This window comes from Chinchilla lanigera, unplaced genomic scaffold (genome assembly GCF_000276665.1).
Source record: "Chinchilla lanigera isolate Chin_1 unplaced genomic scaffold, ChiLan1.0 scaffold00009, whole genome shotgun sequence".
NCBI lineage: Eukaryota > Metazoa > Chordata > Mammalia > Rodentia > Chinchillidae > Chinchilla > Chinchilla lanigera.
In genome coordinates, this window is record NW_004955410.1 from 11,706,847 (window position 1) to 11,727,964 (window position 21,118).

Genomic DNA, 21,118 nt, shown 5'->3' on the forward strand with positions numbered 1-21,118 from the left:
TATTTCATAATTAAACATTTATTAAAAATCACATAAGCATTTTCATTTACATTTTTATTTACACATAAATCCTAGCAAAAAATGTAATACAATATGTACCTGTACCAAATATATTATGTCACTTGAAAGCAAAAGAATGAAAGTACAAGAGCCCACTAATCCTAGTGCAAGCTATTCCTTTACTTAGCAAATGCAATGCGGAGAGTGTGAAAACACAGCAAGGCAAGCTTGCAGAGACCTGCTCCGGTCCTCGGCCCTTCCCCCACAGCTGACCGACAGGGATGGGCACAGAGCTGGATTCTTAGTTTTCCCTTTTGTGTTAGTACTGATAAGAATGAGGGCAAAATAAAAGGTTTTTATTAAAGCCTTATCACATAAATACACTCAATTGGAGTTCTAATTTATTTTGCAATATTCTTCATAAAATAAAACTTAACTTATTCAATATTTCTTTCCCACTTGTTTTCAACAGTCCCTCTACATTCTCATTTAGCAGGCAAATGATTGGATCTTATAATTTTCCTTTGACAATTACTAGTAAATGTCTATTTGCTTCTTTACTGCTATAATTCCATAGCAGTATTTTCATATCTTCTGTTTATAACCCCTCTATCAGCCTTTCCATTGTCTTTTTTTTAAAGAACAAATTCCCCTTCATCTTAAATGTTAACCTTGACAACATGTGACCTGCTCTCCATACATATGAAACCTGGCTTTCTCTTTCTCTCACCCTTCTGGTCAACTGACAAGCCTACAGATCAAAAGGCTCTTGGCTCCTACTTTATAATTCCATAGTTATCTCTCATTACTTTCTCATTCATGAGCTATTCCACTCAACACCTGTTTACTGAGAATACAATGCACCAAGCACTTTGACGAGTGCTAGGGAGATACAGATTACGAGTGCTGTATAATCTAGTAAACGGAACAGGTGGGTCAAGTATAAATTATATAATTTTTATAAGAGATGAAAATGCAAAGACCACATGTAGCAGAGAAGAACTATTGTCTAAACCTATCTTAGGCAATTCTCTAACTAAAGTCCATGCCATCTATATAAATGTCTTTTCTGTGTCTACTCTTGTCATCTACAGACCTTAGGAAGCCTCTTATCTCTCAGTAGAAATTTTGGCCCTGAATATGAGTTACTAACATTCTTCTTATTCTTCAAATGGGCTGCAAAAAATCTTTGGTGACTACAATGTCAAAATATGCAACTTTTCTAAAACCTGTCTTGTATTAGAGGTCTCCATTTATTATAATGACCTTGTTTTTTAACCTCTGCTATGGAGCTTCCAAATTTGAGTCATCATTTTGAACTGTTCTACCTCTAAGATTTCGAAATTCAAAGACAAATTTCCATATGCCTGACCTTCTATCTCCTTTCTTCCCACAAATATTATTAAGTCTCTCTAATCTGCCAAGTATTTCCTAGGTGCAGGCAAATCAGTGTGATCTCAGTTTTAGAAAGTCCCCTAGCCTTTTAAAGTTTACAAGCTAACAAATGATACAAAACTAAATTTAATGAGCTCAATATGGAAGATGACAGTGATAAGTGCTAAAAGAAACATAAAGCAAGAAAGACAGCATATAGGCTTAAGCTACTTTTCAAATCCAAATTTTAGGAAGGATGTGGCAAGTGAAGGCTGACTAAGCCCTGAAGGAAAAGAGGCAATATGTATACGAATAAATGATTACGTTACTGGTTTACTGTTTTCATTGTTTTCGAATGTATTTCTTCTACTTATAAAACCTAATGTTTCCTGTAAAGCACCATACTGTGCTATACCAGTAGCAGCCTCTATGTCTTGTGTTTAACCCTACCTCTTGATCATATCAAGAGGAACATAGTATGGTTTAGTCACACTATGCTGCTGTAATTACAACCTGTGATGTTCACATAATGCAAAATCCTTTAATGACACAGTTCTTAGACCTTGTACCTGTCTCTGAATGACCCATTATGGCATATATTTCTAGCCCTAACTCACAATGAATTATCTTTTCAGTAAACCTATTTGCATTTTCAAGTTGCCAGTTTTAAAAGAAAAATCTAAATTCAATACAATGCCTTAAAAAATTCTTCCAATCTTAACAGTCTTCTACCAACTTGTCTAGTCATACACTTGATTCTCTTTCCTCTCAGATGTAACCTACCAGAGAGTTCCACTGGCTTGTCCTCTAAAATGCATCTTGATTTAGAATACAACTTGAATTAATCTGACCAATTCTTACTACCTTATCTGCTCATCCTAGTTCAAGGTGCTATCATCTTCTGTCTAAAGAAACAAAATACAATCACTTCTCAGCCTTTTGGCTAAGATCAAGTATAGAAACAAAATACCCTCCATTTCCCATTTCTCTTCCTGGGTGCTGATCCCCCTTAGTTGTTCGCATGGAACGCAGGCTGTTGACTTAAAGTGTTTATCACCCCTCGTGATTACCAAGTCTATTAGAACATGTTCCAACCCCCTTACCTTTGAGACCCTACATACTCTCATATTTCCCTTTGTCTCTGCCCAACATTACACACACCCTTCTCTTCACTCACTGTGTTCTAGGCTCCCTGGTTTCTACTCATCAAACCTCCCCATCTTAATTTCCTCAAGGCCTCTGAACTTGCTCTTCCACCTACAGTAATCTGCACCAGATCTCTCTTTGTCGACTCATTCATGCTACCTGGCTCTCAGGTCAAACATCACCCTCTCTGAAGAGATCTTCTCTTACCATTGAATCTCATTTTCTTTCTACCAATTACCATTACTGAAAACTTCAGTATGAACACTATAAGTACTCAGTACTTGCTAACCCTGGCTACTTGTGCTTTGATACTATTCTGATTCCTCTCTAGGATCTTGTTCCATCCATTATCTCTTTTCTTTCTTGCATTTCCCATCTCCTTTTCTTTCCATTGGTGAGATGTATCTACAATACTCTCAATTTTCCCTATATCATTAAAAACAAAGAAACATTCCTTAGACTCAGGTAACCTGGATCAAATCCATGTTTTCATCTCCGCCTTATTTTTCAAAAGACTATCTTAAATCTGTTCTGCTGGTTTCTTTATTACCTTCTTTTTTTTTTTTTTTTTTTTGGTTACTTCATAAAATATGGGTCCTACTTCATTTCCTCAATGACGTTTTCCTGCATTTAGTCTCTACAGGGCGATAATTATGTCTCATTCGTCTAAACATTGGTTTCTTTTCCACTCTGGTACCCCTCCCCATTGAATCTACCACTTTTTTGTGAAAGTTAAAAAAAGTAAAAGTAATGTATGTTTATTTTAACAGCAAAAAAATACAAAGAATTATCTCCTGGAGATAAACCATTGTTATCATTTGTTGTATATATTTCCATATTTTTAGTGCTGGTAAAAGGATTAAAAATGAAAGTAGAAATACATTGATACTCTATGTTATTTTATGTAATCTCCTTAAATTTTTAAACAATATCAATTCTTTGTAGGTTAACAGATGTGAGTTTTGTTCTCTTGTCTCCATTTTATTAGTTTTAAATCAATCATCAATTTACCATAAAGCAGTTATTGAGGAGACAATCTGGTCTCATTCTTTCCAGCCTACTCTGGCCATTTAGTTGACGAGTCAGGATTTCTAATTACAGAACATACAAATTCAACTTGTTCTTAGGGAAAAAATTAAGAGAAACAATTACTTAACAGCACTCATGAATCTATGCAACATTCTTCTTACAAGGGAGGTGATAAGAATCTGCTACTGTTTTAATCAGCCTTTCTACTATAAATGAGTCTAGTGTTTAAAGAAAAGTGTAAAAGACAATCTCTTTATCTGGTGCTCAAACAGAAAATTAAAAATACTCTTTCAAATATGGTATACTGGTTTCCAGTGTGGCTCCTAAATATGGCTGCATTATGATACTTTGTGTGTGATCTGAGGAATTTTCTGGGATAGTTTTGATTACATTTTTTTCCTAACACACTGAAAACCTATCCCAGGATGATTTATCTCCCCTGCAGCTTCTGAACAAGCAAGATCCTTTTGTGTCACATTTATGTAAACGGCCTATCAATAATGATGTTGCCCGATGTAATCACAGGTCATTAAATAAAAATTAAAACACAATGACCACATATGTTCATCTTCTAGCTTCAAATTATCCCATTTAGTATTATACACTAACAGTGACTGTAGCAGGAGCCAGAATATACCTTAGGGTGAAATTTGACTTTTCAGTTAAGTCTTACAAAGTCTCCTAAAGTATGTAAATTTTAAAATTCATTACAAATATTTGCATGTTTAGCGTATTCCAAATTTCTAATTTCTAATACAAATTTTTAAAAATCAAAAATCCTTAACATTCCAACAAACAAGTCGAATTAAACGAACGTACTCATAATCCGGCTTTTTTGGTATGAATATATCTTGTTTATCATCATCCATGTTTTGTACCTCAACATAGAGGTCCGTAGTTCCACTTGTATTAAAATTCCCTTGGATATTTTGACTATACTGTTGAAGACGCTTCCATAAATCATTGTAAAGGCGTAATAGTTTAGGATATTCTCCTTCGAAGGCCTGTTTCAAAAACATAGATGCTGCCAACCAAAATTAACAACATTGGTTAGGTAAATGATAAAGCAATAAATTGTAGCAAAAATGTTTCATTTACATTTAAAAATGGTGTGGCAAATAGATCAACAGTAAAGCACAAACCAGACATGTTCCAATGATTTTTTTTAAAATAATGCGACAGTAAAACTACTTTTCCACTTATATAATTCATTTGGTATGAACAGACACACAATTACTGTTGAAAATTTCAATTTCTTCTCTTGATAACTGATAAAAGATGAACACAGAACATCAGGATATAGAAAATGACCAAAACTAACACCCAACTGACTTTACATTTATGCAGTTCTTCATCCAAAGTAACAAAAACACATTCTTTTCACGTATAGGTGGAACATTTTCCAAGATCAACAATGCTTGGGCTTCAAGTCCTACACAGCATACCCTCTCTCAGTAAATCGTTTTGTGTTACTGGTATTTTTTTTTTTTCTTTTTTTTCTTTTGGTCTTTTTAAGACAGGGTTTCACTACGCAGTTCCGATTGGCCTTGAACTCACTTTTGTAGCTCAGGCTGGCCTCAAATTCGTGGCGATCCTCCTGCCTCAGCCTCCCAAGTGCTGGGATTACAACTTTTTTTTAAAAAGGCAGGATTGTGGTATAGAATGTGTACTCAGCTGGTATAGGATTCCAAAACTTGTGTTATGGAATTTTGCTATTAATAGCAGAAACACAAGTTATGGAATCCTATACCAGCTGAGTACACATTCTATACCACAATCCTGCCTTTTTAAAAAGCAAAGTTGGGATACATAGCATAAAGCCTTTTCCAACCTGCTAACTCTCTAACCATCAGTCTACTTATAATATGAAGATGATCACCCCCAATCTCAAGGAGAAAATAAAGGCTACTTGAAAAGAATCCCTTTAACATTTTACTCCTCCTACCCATGCCAACAGCGGTTTTAGTAGCCAATTTGCTGGACAGGAGGAAGTGCCCATTCTATACAAAAACAAACTTCAACTTCTGGTTTGATCCTATTCCACTTTTATTGTATGTCTTTTGTATTTTAGCTTTCCACTTTCCACTAGTTCCTTTCCAAGATCAATAAAACATTCCGTCTCCTAACATGAAAAACCAAAACTACAGAGAATGTGGCAACACAATTTCCCTTGACCCTGTAACTGTCCCCTTGTAGCCACTGTCCTGCTGCTGTGTAATAATAGCCTACACACATTTCTTTTCTTCTTCCTGACTGCAACCAGACTTCCAAATGACACAGTGCCAATGGAACTATTTTAGTCAAAGTCACAATATCGCTTTAACTGCCAAAAACAGTGGGCACTTTTCTGATCTCTTCTTATTTGATCTGAGGATAACTCTGAGAAACTCTCTCCATGACCCCTTTTGTTCTTGGGTTTTCCACTTCTCTCTCTGTCTCTAAATATATATATATATATGAGGTCTTGCTATGTTGCCCAAGCATCAAACTCACTACCCTACCTAAGCTTCCCCAGTAGTAGAGACTGTTGACACATGCCACCCTGCTCAGGTTCAGATTTGTTTTTTTTACTCTTCTGTGCTGACTGCCTTCCTCTGCCTGAAATGCTTTCCTTGAAATTTTGAAAACAGTGGTGTTACAGGTTTCAAATATATAAAACACAGAGAATAGTATAATGAATCTCCATGTATCTGTCACGTAACTTCAACAATTACCATGCAATCCTGTTTTTTTCTGTATCTCTAGCCATTCCTCCCTACCATTACCAATTATTTTGCACAAGTCAAATATTTGATTCATATATTCATCATGTATCTCTAATAGCAGGGACTGTTTTCTTTTAAAATTATATCCACAGTTCTCTTGTAATACTTTACTAAATTAACAATCACTGATCACATTTGCTTGATTAATTTAGAACCTCTAAAATGAATTTAGGATTCATAAGTAGTGCATATAAAAAAATAGTTGATATATCACCAAACCGAATCTGTACTTTCCCTCTCTTTTTATTGCTTTTGATTCCTTAAGAAACTAGGTCATCTGTCTTATAGAGTTTCCCAGACTTTCCATTTTGCTGAGTGCACCCTCTTGTCCCTCTATTTCCTGTAAATTATCAGTTGGATCTAAAATAGTGCCTTTCAACTTTGGCTGCACACTCACACAACCAGTGAGCTTTAAGAAATCTCCATGTTTGTGCTGTGCTCTGAGAGACTGTAACATCAGCCCACACTTTGGAATTTCTAAACACTAAGTGATTCTAAAGGGCAACCAATTTGAAAACCACTGATATAGGTCATAATTTGATCAAATCCTAGGGGTGTGTGTAGGCTACATTCCAAGCCAATTTTTTTTTTTTTAATTTTGAGATACAGTCTCACTAAGTTGCTCAGGGTGGGCTTGAACTTGTGATCTTCCTGCTTCAATCTCCTAGAGTACTGGGACTAGAGACATGTGCCACAATATCCAGGAAATCCTAAGCTGCATAACTTCTGACAAGCTGGCTACACATGTAATGTCTAAATTTGTGTACTGCTTGCCTTTTTAATGAAATTAGCAGCTATTAATAACCATTGTCTATATTAAGTCAGTGATTATAAAATGAAGATAGTCTAACATTCCTTCTGCATGTATTAGAGACAAAACTTTTATATACAGATACTTCTATCATAAATTATTTGGCTTCTCTGAAATATGTATAGAGGAGTGAGAGTTTGAGTTTTCTCCCTTTATTCACTGATTTTCAAAGGTCTACAACAATGTTGAAGTGTTTGTAGCAATGTAAGTTGAACTCATGGATTTGGGTATATTTAAGGCATTTAAGTTCCTTGCAACTATTAACTTTATTGATGCTTAATTTATTGCATCTCTAGTAAATGCCTGTTCAAATTGCTTTCTGAGCCTTTTCAATGCAACTTGGTAGTCTCTGACATTTTCCTTTCTTGGAATAAGAGGTCACAGAATTATCCTGGTCTTTCCTGCCACAGACCTGGTATCACTCATTTCTTTAAGGAATCCTTCTTTCTTTTAATAGAAAATCATGTTTAAAGGCCATAACCTGGGTTTCCAGAAAGGCTCAACAATACTGGAATATTCATTATTTCTAGGTTTTTTCAGGCATGAAATATATTTATCAAATTATATTGATTAAAGAAAAACTATCTCATCAGTTCATTTTGCTCTCATCCACTTTATATCCTCTTTCTCTCAGGATGAAAATCCTGATTCACTATGGTATAACATAATTAATCATTTACTTTCATCAAAGTCATATGTACAACAGTCTGACACTAACAATGCTGTCACCAATATCTTGAATATTGGAAAGACTGGCTTTTGGGGCAGTCCTTCTGTACTCTAAGTATATCTCAATAGGATTAACAGAAACAAATTAGTGTATTTAAAAGTAAAGGTTAAGCCAGGCACAATGGTGTGCTTCTGTTATCTCACTTATGAGGCAGGCTGAGGTAGAATTCTGTGGTTTTTTGTTTTGTTTTGTTTTTTGCTTTTCTTCCGGTACCAGGAATCGAACTCATGACCTTGTGCTTGCCAGGCAGGCGCTGTGCTGCTGAGCTAAATCCCCAGCCCCCGAGATAGAATTCTGGATAAAAAGTTGAAACTCAGCTTGGGCAAAACAGTGAGACTTCATCTCAAAATAAAACAAAATGAAATGACAAAACAAAGATAAGTGAGTAAGTAGAAAATCAAAAGACATCCTCTCTGTGTGATTATGCCATATATTTACATTTAATTGCTTCATTTTTTGTTTCAATTTTAGGAAATTTTTCTCTTTTTTTGGTTTGTTTTATAAGTAACATAGAATAGGTATATGGCCTCAAATTTATATCTACACAACAAAGTATATGCAAAGAAGTCTAACCTTTTCCTTTTTTTTATTTTTTTAATAAACAAACAAAATTTCAAAACAATAAGAAAATAACAATAGTTAATACACTGTGTATTGTTATCTTCAAAGTGGTTACTCAGAATACAAGATATGGGCATAAAAAATTCTCCAAACTCTATTAGCATAAACCTTTCTTTTCAGTGAGCAAAGAGAAACTAGTAGTATGACTATCTTGTACTTTTTTTTTCTTTTTCCCTTACTTCCTTTCTCTTTTCCCGTCCTTCCTTTCCCTTTTCCCCCACCCTAGTTCCATTCCTTTTATCCTTATCTCCCTCGCATGTGTTCTTCACCTCTACCTCCAAATATTGGTAGCTACTTTTATGGGTTTTAGAGTTTATCCTCTCATTTTTTAAAAGAAGACACAGAAATGTATTTACATCACTCTTTTTCTTAGGTAAACAACAGCAAACTATACACGTACTTATTAGCAGTATACAAAGATAGCCCTCATTCTTTCCTCTATCCTCACTCCCAATCTTTCTATAGCTGCATGGCATTCTATTTCATGAAAGTGCCATAGTTTAATTAAAGTTTTAGTGATGAACATTTGGGGCATTTCCATTATTTGCTATTCCACATAATGATATGATGAATAGCCTTGTGAATAATTCTCCATATTTTGCCAGTGTATCTATGGAAGAGACTGAGGAATTATTACTGAATAAAATAATAAATACTAACTTTGTTAGGATCAAACTCCCTTCTAGAAAACTCCTATCCTGATGACCAGTGTATGTGAAGTATTTCCCCACAAAATTTCCAAGAGAATATGTTATTAAGGTTTTGCTAGAGCTGGGGATTTAGCTCAGTGGCAAAGCGCTTGCCTGGCAAGCACAAGGTCGTGAGTTCGATTCCTGGTACTGGAAGAAAAGACAAAAAATAAATAAATAAATAAAGTTTTGCTAATTTGATAGACGAGAAAGGTATCACTGTACATTTATGCTCCATTTCTCTATTTTTTGGTTATGTTGAGCATCTATTTCATATACTTAAGAGATAGCTATACTTTTTTTCCTTGATAGGGCTATTGGGTTTTTGTTGTTGTTGTTATAGAAGCTTTTATGTATTAGGGCTACTAACTCTTTTTCTTTTATGTAAATTAAGATTTTTTTCTGGTTTGCCATTGTCTTTTTATTTTCTTAAGATTATTTTTGGCCACGTAAATTTTTAATGCAATTAAATTACAGATCTTCTTATCACTGCTTCTGGATATTGAATCAGAGAGCACCCCCCAAGCTATTGACTTGTTTTCTAGCACTTGAATGATTTCGTATTTTACCTTTAATTCTTTAATCCATCGGGAATTTACCCTGATATATACAGGACAATCTTGGGAATTTTTCTCTAAACATTTTTTTAAAATCTCACTCTACTATTCAACTGAGTAGTTTACCTATTTCAAAGGCTACTGATTCCAAATTCTACTGAACAAATTTTAATGAAGACTTTAAATTTTAGTCCTGTGTTTGCTTATTTCATTACCTCAATCAATACTGTTTCATATTTCACAACTGATGATATGAAAACACTTATTCATTGCAAAGAAGCAAGTAAAGATAAGAGGAAAACTCTAAAAATTATTTAACAACCTGCCATCCTATGCCAACCATCACTAATGTAGCTGCAACCATTTTCAAGTATCTGTTTATCATCCAATAGCTTTCTGTTACAGGGACTCAGTATCTGAGGCAATCAACTTCAAAAGAGGGAAGGTTAATCTTGGCTCACAGTGTTAGAGGTGTCAGTCCATGGTTGGTTGGCCGTGCTCCTTTGGGTCTGTTGGTGGCACAGTAGATCATCGTGGAAAAGGTCTGTTTATTGTGTGGCAGCCAGGAAGCAAAGAGAGGGGGCTGGGCTCCCAACAGCCCCAATATTCCAATTCCCCCAATGACTGAACTTCCTTCTACTAGGCCCCACCTCTTAAAGATTGCACCATCTTCCATTAGCACAACAGGATAGGGACTAAGTCTTTAAAACATGGAGCTCTGGGGGACATTTTTGGCTCAAACTGTAGCACATATATACATACTAGAGTTCCTTTTCTAAAAGAATTTGTTTAGGATTTCAATTTCCTTTTAAGTGCTTATTTTACATTGAATAAGTTATTTTTATTTTCATAGTTTTCAGACTGCTTTTTAATTCATAAAGCTTTTAGATTTTAATTTAATGCTTTAGCAATTAATCTATCAAAACAGAATGCTCTTTATACAGAGAGCACTGAGCCATCTGATTAGGGACACAACACAGAATGGAGGCAGACCGAAGTTTTTTCCAAAACCTAGTGGAAAATACAGCCAAGCAAATAGATGAGGCACTGCAATACAGGGGAATAAGTGCTAGAATCAGGGACAGTAAAAGTTCTATAGAAGTAGACAGAGGGTATCTTGCTCATGTTTGGGTGTGCAAATGGATGTAGGTATCAGGGAACATTTTATTTCTAAACTGGAACTTGAAAGATGAGTGTGTTATCCAGATGAAGGGGACAGATGTTTTTCAGGCATTTGTAACTACTGAGAAGAGAAAAGATGATTCACTCAAAAATTTAAATTCAAGTACTGATATGAAAAGATAAAAAAGAAAATAATGAATGTTAATGGACAGGAAGGGACCTGAAGAGTCATGTTTCAATTATAACCTGAGAGTACTGGAGGAAGAGGATTGGAGAAATATGACTTCTTTGTAACTATTTAAAAAGTCATATACTATTATTATTATTATTATTATTATTAATTGCCTATTTATAAGGTACGTTATAATTTAATATATGCATGCAATACGTAACAAATCAGATAGCATTTCTACCTCCTTATATTTGAATTAACACACACATGTATTTTTAAAAATTCAAGTTTGTCCCAAGCTGAGGACCTCTGCTACAGAAAGAGAGGCTAACAAACTTTTAGGGTTTCATAAGACCGCAGTGAAATGTTGAAGAAGTTAGGGAATCTGAACAAGTTTCCCATGGAGCATTTGCTGAGTCCTAAAGGTATGAGAAAAGCTGGGAGGTATCTAATGCTTCAAAAACTAGAATAGAAGACCCTCCATATTTCTGACATTTAGGAAGCAAAGAGCAGCTGTCAGAAAGGACATGTCAGAGGCCCAGCCAGGTTTTAACACCCAAAGACATTCACTCAGTCTGATGTTTCATGAGGTGGGAAGTCTAGGAAACTTTGTTCCATAGAACTATATCAGCCTCAATATTTCAGGCCTGAGGAAAATAAGAACTCCAACTTCTAAATTAAAGGCCTGGAGAAGCATGTCAAAAGAAAAGAAGAAAATGAGAGCTAGGCTGAGTCTTATTAAAACTGCAACTGCCCCATCCTAGCGTGAATTAAAATGATCACACCTACACAACTGGAAGGCCACGAGAAAGTCCAAGAATATACTCCAGAATGTACAAATGTATCCTATGCATCAATAAGATCTATAGAAAATTAAGACATAGATGTGGCACATGCCTGTTAATCCTAGCTACCTTGGACAGCTGAGGCAGGAGAATCCTAAGTTTGAGGTCAGCCTGGACAAGGTAGCAAGATTCTGTCTCAAAATAAAGTTTAAAACAAGAAGAGAGTCTGCATGAATTGACAGGACTGTCTAACTCTCTGGAATACTGAGTTTTAAGCAAGACCCCTCCAAGGCTTCTCCCAATGTTCCCTGCATGTCTTTGAATGTGCTAGCGCGCCCTGTTGCCACAAAAAATCCTGGGAACTCCTGAATGTTTGTTTCCCTAAGGCTATCACTTTGTTAGAAGCCGATCTGACTCTCCAGGGTGGTTTTCTGGCGTGTCAGACTGAGATAATGGCACCTCCCTCATGCCTGACAGAAGTGAAAGTACTGTATGACCTCAGGTACAGATAATCAGAGCAAGTACTCTGCCCTTGCTCACCATTCTAACTCTTAAAAACTAAGCTTCAGGCTCGTAATTGTGTAAGTTGCTGTCCTCTTAGTAGGAAGATTTGACTCAATTATCACTCTTGTTTTTAAAAGGAAAAGGTAATGAGTTTTAGCAGAAAATATTTCAAGTCTTAAAATTTTCTAAATCTTAAAAACTGCTGGCCTCACTCATCCTTTTTTATTCACACCTTATTTTCCAAAGAATGAGAGATAATATTGTATTAGCTGCTCATCTGTATGAACAGTTTTCTTTAGGTGCCTAAGAGTTTTAAGAGACTAATATTACATACAAGGTTTTAAACTATTAAAAAAAGATTTACTTGTTGGATTTTTTTTTTTTTTTTTTTGGTTTTTCTCCGGTACCAGGAACCGAACTCACGACCTTGCGCTTACCAGGCAGGCGCTTTTGCCGCTGAGCTAAATTCCCAGCCCCCTTGTTGGATTTTTTTTAGCACAATTTAAAAAAATACTTTTCTTTTTTTATAATGAACTCAGTGTCTAGTGCATGTGAGACAAGTGCTTCACCACTGAGCTACACTCCAGGCCCTAAAAATATATTTAAATACTTAAGTTTGCATAAAACAGCATGGGCATTGTTTTCTTTCTTGATTCCTTTCTCCTTCTTTTCCATCCTATCAACCAACACTGATGATTTGAAGCTCTGATATGTGCTAGGTACTCTTCCAGCTACTGAGGACACTGCCATGACCAAAGCTGCATTTCCTGTGTAAGGGGGTTTACATTCTGGTGGTGGTGGTGCAGGCTGGGGGTGGAAGAAGTTAGACAGTCTAGATAACACACATAGAGCGTGCTACAAAGTGACAACAGCAATGGTGAAAAAGCACACTTATGATGAAACATTCTGGAAAAATTATTGAATTACAAAAAAGAAATCCTGTTTTCATTTCAATGAGTTCAAAATAGTAATGTGTATTTTCCTTGATTCTGAGAATTTAAAAAAATATATACTACAAACTAACAAACTGACAGATATTATTATCTGCAAAATACAAAAATAACAGACAAAAGGCTTAGAAATAATTTTGGAAATAATCATGACACATAGCTAATTAAAGTGGCAGATTTCTTATAGGAGCTATTTTGAATCTTTGTGTTGACTATTCAGGCCTTTTACTTTTTGAATAAATTTATTTTTTTCTGAAACTTGAATTATTCCTTCTAGTAGAACATCTTTTTACTAAGTATGAACATGTATAATCAGAAAGAACATGTTCCTAACTAGGAAAATTTCCCTTTAGATATATTCTGCCAAAATATTATCTACTTAGTCTGTTATACTGTTTATAATCCTCAACTCTGCAGATGGTAGCGTTCCTTAATATTGCCTGTCTATAATTTTCAGAAGCGCTATAGTACACTTCGGGGACTTCACTTGCTATAAAAATGGAGGATGCTTTATAAACAACTTACTTTGGAGTTCTCCCAAAGGAAGTTATTAAAGTAATAATGCTTTCAGAAGTAACAGACTACTCTGAATGTGAAATATTACTGAGACTCTCTCCTAAAAGTATTATATTTCATCTCAATAACTTAGTTGACTACAAAAGCCACACAGACCTTGTGACTTCATTTAATCTTTTTTTTTTCCATGAAGACCCTATCTTCAAGTACAATGACATTGGGAATTTTGGACTTCAGCAGAGGAATCTGAAGGTATATAGAAACATTTAGTCTGCAATGCACAAGTTTTAAATATTTCTGACAACTATTTTTTCTTTCTCATTTTCTTAGCTCTAAGACAACCATTATATATATATATATCAGACAGCTATGTACCACAGGTACTGAGATTCTGATCATTCTTGAAGTTTGCTTTATTTTGGTTTTTTTTGGTACTGGGAATCAAACTCTGGACTTTGCGCTTGCTAGGCGGGCGCTTGTGCCACTGAGCTATATCCCCAGCCCAGTTTGCTTTATTTTGAATAATGTTTAGAGTTATGCCTTCAAATTCATTGTTTTTTTTTCTTATACTTAAATCTGCATTTAGGGATAATAATTTCAGATATTATATTTCTCCAATAGCATCGTAATATATGAAATAGTGATAAATTGAGGAAATGACTTGCTAGATCTGCATGCTAAAATCAAATAGCATTTAAGCGAAAGTATAAAAGACCAAAACAAACAGGAAGACATAACATTCTGTGTATCCAAAGATTTAGTATTATTAAGTTGTGATCTCATTAAAAATTTATCCTGACTTGGGGCTGGGCATTTAGCTCAGTGGCACAGTGCCCGCCTGGCAAGTGCAAGGTCATGAGTTCAATTCCTGGTACAGGAAAAAAACCAAAAAAAAAAAAAAAAATTATCCTGACTCAATGCAATTCTAATCAAAATCTTCAGAGCAAATTTTTGTACGAATGACAAAGTGAATCTGAAATAAACATGGAACTATGAAGACTTAGAACAAAATTATTTTAATAAAAAGAAAATAGGAAGACTTACACTATTGTGAACAAAACCCTGTAATATGGATGTAGACATAGACAAGATTTTCAACAAAAATGCCAAGAAATTGAGAGGCAGAGAATATTCTTTAAGAGTCACACTCAAAGGAATAAATGTGAGAAACTTATACCATATATACATACTGACTCGAAGTGAACTTTCTAAAACATCAAGAATAAAATACATATAAGTATTTCTCACTTTGGGTTAGGCCAAGTTTTTTTAGGTTAAGAAAAAGAATGTAGTATAAAACAAAAATGTTAAGTAAAACACTATTAAGAAAATGAACAAATCACATAGTAGGGGAAACTATTTGCAAAACATACATATGAGAAAAGACTGAACATAGAATGTGCAAAGACCCCTTACAACTCAATAGTGGGAAGATAAGAATAATAATGTTAAAAAGGAAGACAATAATTTAGACAAACACACAAAAAGCTATGCAGATGGCAAATGTGATCAACACCTGCTATCGTCTGAATGTTTGTCTCTCAAAATTAATACGCTAAATTCTAATCACCAGATTGATGGGTATTAAGAGTGGTTTCACTGGGGGGGGTGCCAAACAGGTCAACTAGCACCCTTCCAAAAGAGGCTCAGAAAGCTCCCTTTCCCTTCATCACATGCTTCTCCACCACGGAGGACACAGTGACAACACATCAGCTATGAACAAAGAAAGCGGCCCATGCCAAATACCAAATCTGTTGGCACCTTGCTCTTGGCATCCCCAGCCTACAGAACAGTGAGAAACACATTTCTGTTGCTTAGAGGCTACCCAGTCTATGACATTTTGTTACAGCAGCTTAACTGGCCTAAGAAAGCATCATTAGTCCTCAGAGCTAAGTTAAACCACTATGCAAAATTAAAATGACTGATAAATCATGGACAAGAATGTAGAACAAATGGAACTATCATACATTGCTGATAGTTAAACACACATTTACCAAATGGTTAGGAAATCTTTATGTCCTTACATAAGATAATGAAGATATGCCTACAAAAGACTTTTATTAAATAATCATGTGGATTTATTGATAACAAGCCAAAGCTAACAACCAAGTTCTTCCCCAATTGGGGAATGAGTAAACAAATTGTAGCAAATATCCACACAATGGAATACTACTCAACAATAAAAAGGAAATGTACTGATATATGGAATAGCATGCATAAATTTTAAAGTAAGTATGATTCTGCATGATTCCAATTTTAAGAAAATCTAATAGAAGCTAAATTACAATACTAAAAAGCAGATCAAAAGTTTTGTGCCAGGAGTCAACCCACCAGGATCAAAAGTAGTGGATTAACTGCAAAAGGAAGGAAGGAAAATTTTAGGGATGATGAAAAGCTCTGTATCTTAATTGTGATAATGATTATGTAAATGTGAACATTTCTCATAGAATTTTATCCTTAAAATTGGTGAATTTTATGCCATGACAAATTATAGTTCAGTAAAGCTAACCAAAACCAAGGAGATACACAGTATTTTCTCCCCAAAATTAAGTGAGTGTTAGGTACAGATAAGCCAATCTTAAATAAACCCTCTGGCCACCCACAGATACAGACATCCTTTGTGGGTAGGGCCTTGCTACAAAGTTCACTAGAAATAGGAGCAAAGAGTCAGGTGGAGCAGTCTATTCAAGCCTGGCTTTCCAGTGACTACATAAAGTTTTACATACAATAGTAAATACTTTTAGTAAATATTTGTGAATAAGAATTTAAGTACACACAAATTCCTAAGCTCTTTTTTTTTCCCCCCAGTACTGGGAATCGAACTCACGACCTTGTGCTTGCCAGGCAGGCGCTGTGCCGCTCAGCTAAATCCCCAGCCCCCTAAAGCTTTTTAAAAGGTTAGGTACATTCAATGTTCTAGCATGCAGTCACAAATACAGTTGGCTGCTCTGCATACTTTACTAGAATTTCAATCTACCCTGTGCCATTATTTCAAGGCATAAACAAATTAAGAAAGTTTGTGGACTTTTAATTTACAATGTATACTTATTAACTCATGCTTATTCATTAAGCATTCATTATTAACAATAAGAAAAACCCAGTGAAATCTCTGAATTTTAAATCATGCAGTTAGGAATTAAAATACTTCTAGAGCATGAATTAAGTTCTTCAAGATCAACTGTTTTACACCCTCTATAGAGGAAAAATTAACAGTCCTTCTAATGTTTGAATTATGGAGAATTAACTTAACTATACCAGAGAACTTTATTCTAAATACTAATTATAAAGCTGATTCTATGGCGAAGAAGTTTTACAAGAAACATCTAGAAGACATAACAATAGGCAGTTTTAAAATAACAATTTGATGTTTTATGAACCAATAAAGCAAAACTTTTCTTGAAATCGAATTTTAAAGTCACTGAAAAATTTGAAGTGAATTTGCAAAACAGTAAACTTACAATTTGTTGCTGTATGAAATTGAGAAGAAAGTGCCTGAGTAACTGAATTCCAAAATGTGTATAAAATGTCAGGCTGCCCATCCTGTGAAACAACAAAAAAAGTATTCATTTAAGAATGCATAACAAACAAGATGAAACTTTAACAGTTTAATTAAATGAAAATATTTTGACATGTAACACTGAGATTATTCAATAAATAAGTGAAAATATATATATGATTTAAATTATGCCCCTTGTTCAAGCGATCACTCATTAACATGCTCTGCTGTCTACTTGCTGTAGGATCTTAGACAGCTGCTTAACCATTCTGTGCCCTCCTCCCATCTGTAAAATGGGGATGGCAACAATTCCCACACTTGCTGTAAGGATCAAAGAAGTTGATAAAACTCTTGAGTAGTGCCTGATTACTATCCTTATTATTATCATTACAGAAGGCCATTGTATGGTCATGACAAAGCAATGCACAAAATGTGCCTATATCAAGCAGTTGATAGGGCATAAATCACCATTACAAAAGAGAATGGTTGAAAACTAGATACAATAAAAAAACAAAAATGATATTATTACAGGAGACTTTCATTCAACTATACTGTGATTTAGAAAGAAATCACTAAAAAGAAAAAGTAAATACTAATATAAGGATCATTTATTTTGGGGGCTGGGGATTTAGCTCAATGGCACAGCGCCTGCCTTGCAAGCGCAAGATCATGAGTTCGATTCCCGGTACCAGAAACAAAACAAAAAAGTATCATTTATTCTAAAAAGTACTTTAATATTGTTAAAATGAACTAACATTGTCAGAAATTTTAATAAATATTTTTAGGCACTTCTACATGCTTGGCATTTAGATCAAACTGCTAATATTATAATATTTTTGAAGTATAAAAAGGAGAACTTCATGGAATGATTCAAAGAAACAGCAGAGTGAAAAGACAACCCACAGAGTGGGAAAACATTTTAGCTAACTGTCCCTCAGACAAAGGACTTATGTCTAGAACATATAAAGAACTGAAAAAACTCAGACCCCGCTCCAAATTCAAAGACCTAATCCAAAAATGGGCATCTGAGCGGAATACACACTTCTCAAATGAAGAAACACAAACAGCAAATAAATACATGAAAAAATGCTTAATATCATTAGTCATTCAAGAGATGCAAATTAAAACAACACCAAGATTTCCTTTCACCCCAGTAAGAATGGCTACCATCAAGAAATCAATCAACAATAAATGCTGGAGGGGCTGTCTTCTCCACTGTTGGTGGCAATGTAGACTGGTGCAAACACTTAGGAAATCAATCTGGAGATTCCTCAAAAAATTAGGATAGAGGTCCCATTTAACCCAGTCATTCCCCTTCTGGGTATTTTCCCAGAAGAATTAAAAACAATCATACCACAGTGATATACGTACACCGACGTTTACAGCAGCACAATTTATCATAGCAAAATATCAGCAACAACCCAAATGCCCATCAACTGAGAAGTAGATAAGAAAAATCTGGTATTTTTATACAATGGAGTATTACTCAGCTATAAAGAAAGATAAACTGGAGGCTTTACAGGTAAATAGATGCAACTAGAGACCATACTCCTAAGTGAAATAAATCGGACCTGCATGTGTAAACACTGTATTGTCTCCCTTGGGTAAGAACCTGAAAGAGTAGCTTGGGTGACTCAGCAAGACTGTCTCAAAATAAAAATAAAAAAAAGGACTGGGCATGTATTTTATCTCTGAGTTAAATCCTCAGTACCACAAAAAGTAGGAGGGGGCAAGATTTCAAAAAGATGTTTGTACACCCATGTTCAGCATCATTCACAAAAGCCAAGAGGTGGAAGCTTTGCGCAGTGGCAATATCTTAGCCAATGATGTTTATCTGAGGCGCAATTATTGCTAACTGAAAGCCAAAAGGTGGAAGCAACTTGAACATCTATTAGTGGATAAAGAAAAGGGGGTGTATATACACAATGAAATATTATTCAACCTAAAAAACAAATCCAGTCATGTGCTAAAATATGGATGAATCCAGTTACCAAAAGAGGTGAACACCCCAAGACTAATACATGGATACTTAAAGTAGTCAAGCTCCTAGATGCAGAGAGTACACTGATGGATGTCAGGAGCTTGGGAAGTGATAAAAATGTAGTTCAACATGTACAGTGATTTTAGAGGATGAAAAGTTCTAGAGATTTATTGTACAAAATACATATATTTAACACTATTGTGCTTCATAATTACAAATGGTTAGGATGGTGAGTGTATTTTTTTGCTATAGAAATATATTTTAAAACTAATATTTATGGATTTTTGAAAATATAAAGACTGGACATTAAATTTATTTTATTTCCTTTTATGTTGTGAAATAAAGGCAGACTTATGTAGAGTTCCTTACTGGAGATCTGAAGGGATTTAACTGAACAGATTTCCTAATATTAAATTATCTTTATAATGCTGATATGAAGCTACATGACACAGATAATTATTTTAACACACTATCGAAATCAATTTGCTTTCATTTCTGAAAATTTTGTATTTATATTCTTCAGCAAGACTGGCCCTGTTTTCTCTTTTGAGTATATGTATGTGTGTGTACAAAAATATCTAGGTTTGTTTTGGAAGTATTATTATACATGCTTCATAAAGTATTTAGCAAAAGTTATCTTCATATGTATTTTAGGGCAATATCACAGGCTGAGATATTTTCTCTTCACAGAAATCTGAAGGAATTTCACTAGTCTAAGCAACAACAAAAATATTTTAAGGTAAGCTGTGGTAACTAAAAAAAAAACTAAAAATGATTTATTTAGGTATTCCATTTCTTAATTATATTTTCCCTGACAATTACCCAAGTCACTTCAAATCTCACATTTACAAAGAGAAAAGGTGTAAGATTCTATTTCACATACGACTGTCTTATCGGATTGTTATGGTTTATGTCTGCATGTCCCCCCAATCCTCATGCAGTCATGGGGTGGGCTTCTAGAGTTTTTAACTGATTCATGGTCCAATGCTGGGATTATGGGTGTGAGTGTTAGTTACACCCACCCTGGGACGGGTAGTTTGCGTACAAAATAAGGGAGGGGAAAAGGCTCACCACTCCTGCCTTTTTGCTCTTGCTGCTCTTGCTGTTTTCTGCCCCATGAACTCTTGCTCTCTGCCATGTGCCACCCTGCCTTGGAGCCAGCCAAGTATGGATTGAAACCTCCACAAACTGTAAGCTAAATAAGACTTTCCTTCCTTAATTCTGGGTGTCAGGCATTTTGCCTCAGCAACAAGAGAAAAGTAAGACACTGACAATACTCTCTCTTTTGCTTTCACTTGTGTTCTTCCTATATTGTTTGCTTTTTGATGTGACTTTTAAAAGTAAAAGAGGAATAATTTAAGTCTATTTTTGAATATAATTTTGTCATTTGATAAGAAACTATAACCCAAATATATTTAAGTAATAGGATGTTCTTGCTTTCATCATCTCATTTTATGCTTTTTTTGTTCCCCTTGTTTTGTGTTTGTTCTGTGGAATTTTTTTTGTTTGCTTTTATCTTTCTTCATGGCTTGAATACGACAGATTCTGATTTTAAATCTATCAAATCTAACTTGGTTTCATTCCAAAGACAGTTTAAATCTCATATGAACTTATATTTTTCACTTTTCAAAGGCAAAAATGAAGATACATCTTCTGAGGCTATTGTTAAAAGAAATTTATTTTGAATTTTAAGTTTCAGAAATTTACAAATTAAATAGAAATCAGTATGAAAATCTGAACATGCTGTAGCATAAGGACTACTATTATGTTGGGTAAACCTTTAGGTTAAACTCAAGCAACCACTAATTACCAGTGTTCGTGTATTAATACAACAGAATGATGAAATGGGCCAGCAGTGGTGAAGGCAAGG

At 34.8% G+C, this 21,118-nt stretch overlaps 1 protein-coding gene across 1 annotated transcript in view; it reads right to left on the minus strand.

Annotated features, from left to right (window-relative positions):
• Cog5 (component of oligomeric golgi complex 5) overlaps positions 1-21,118 on the minus strand; it is a gene marked incomplete in the record, with an annotated part of 269,280 nt that overhangs the window by 55,260 nt on the left and 192,902 nt on the right. The window contains 2 exon segments of the mRNA XM_013510538.1: positions 4,369-4,573; positions 17,230-17,311. Of these exon segments, the coding sequence (XP_013365992.1) occupies positions 4,369-4,573; positions 17,230-17,311 (287 nt within the window).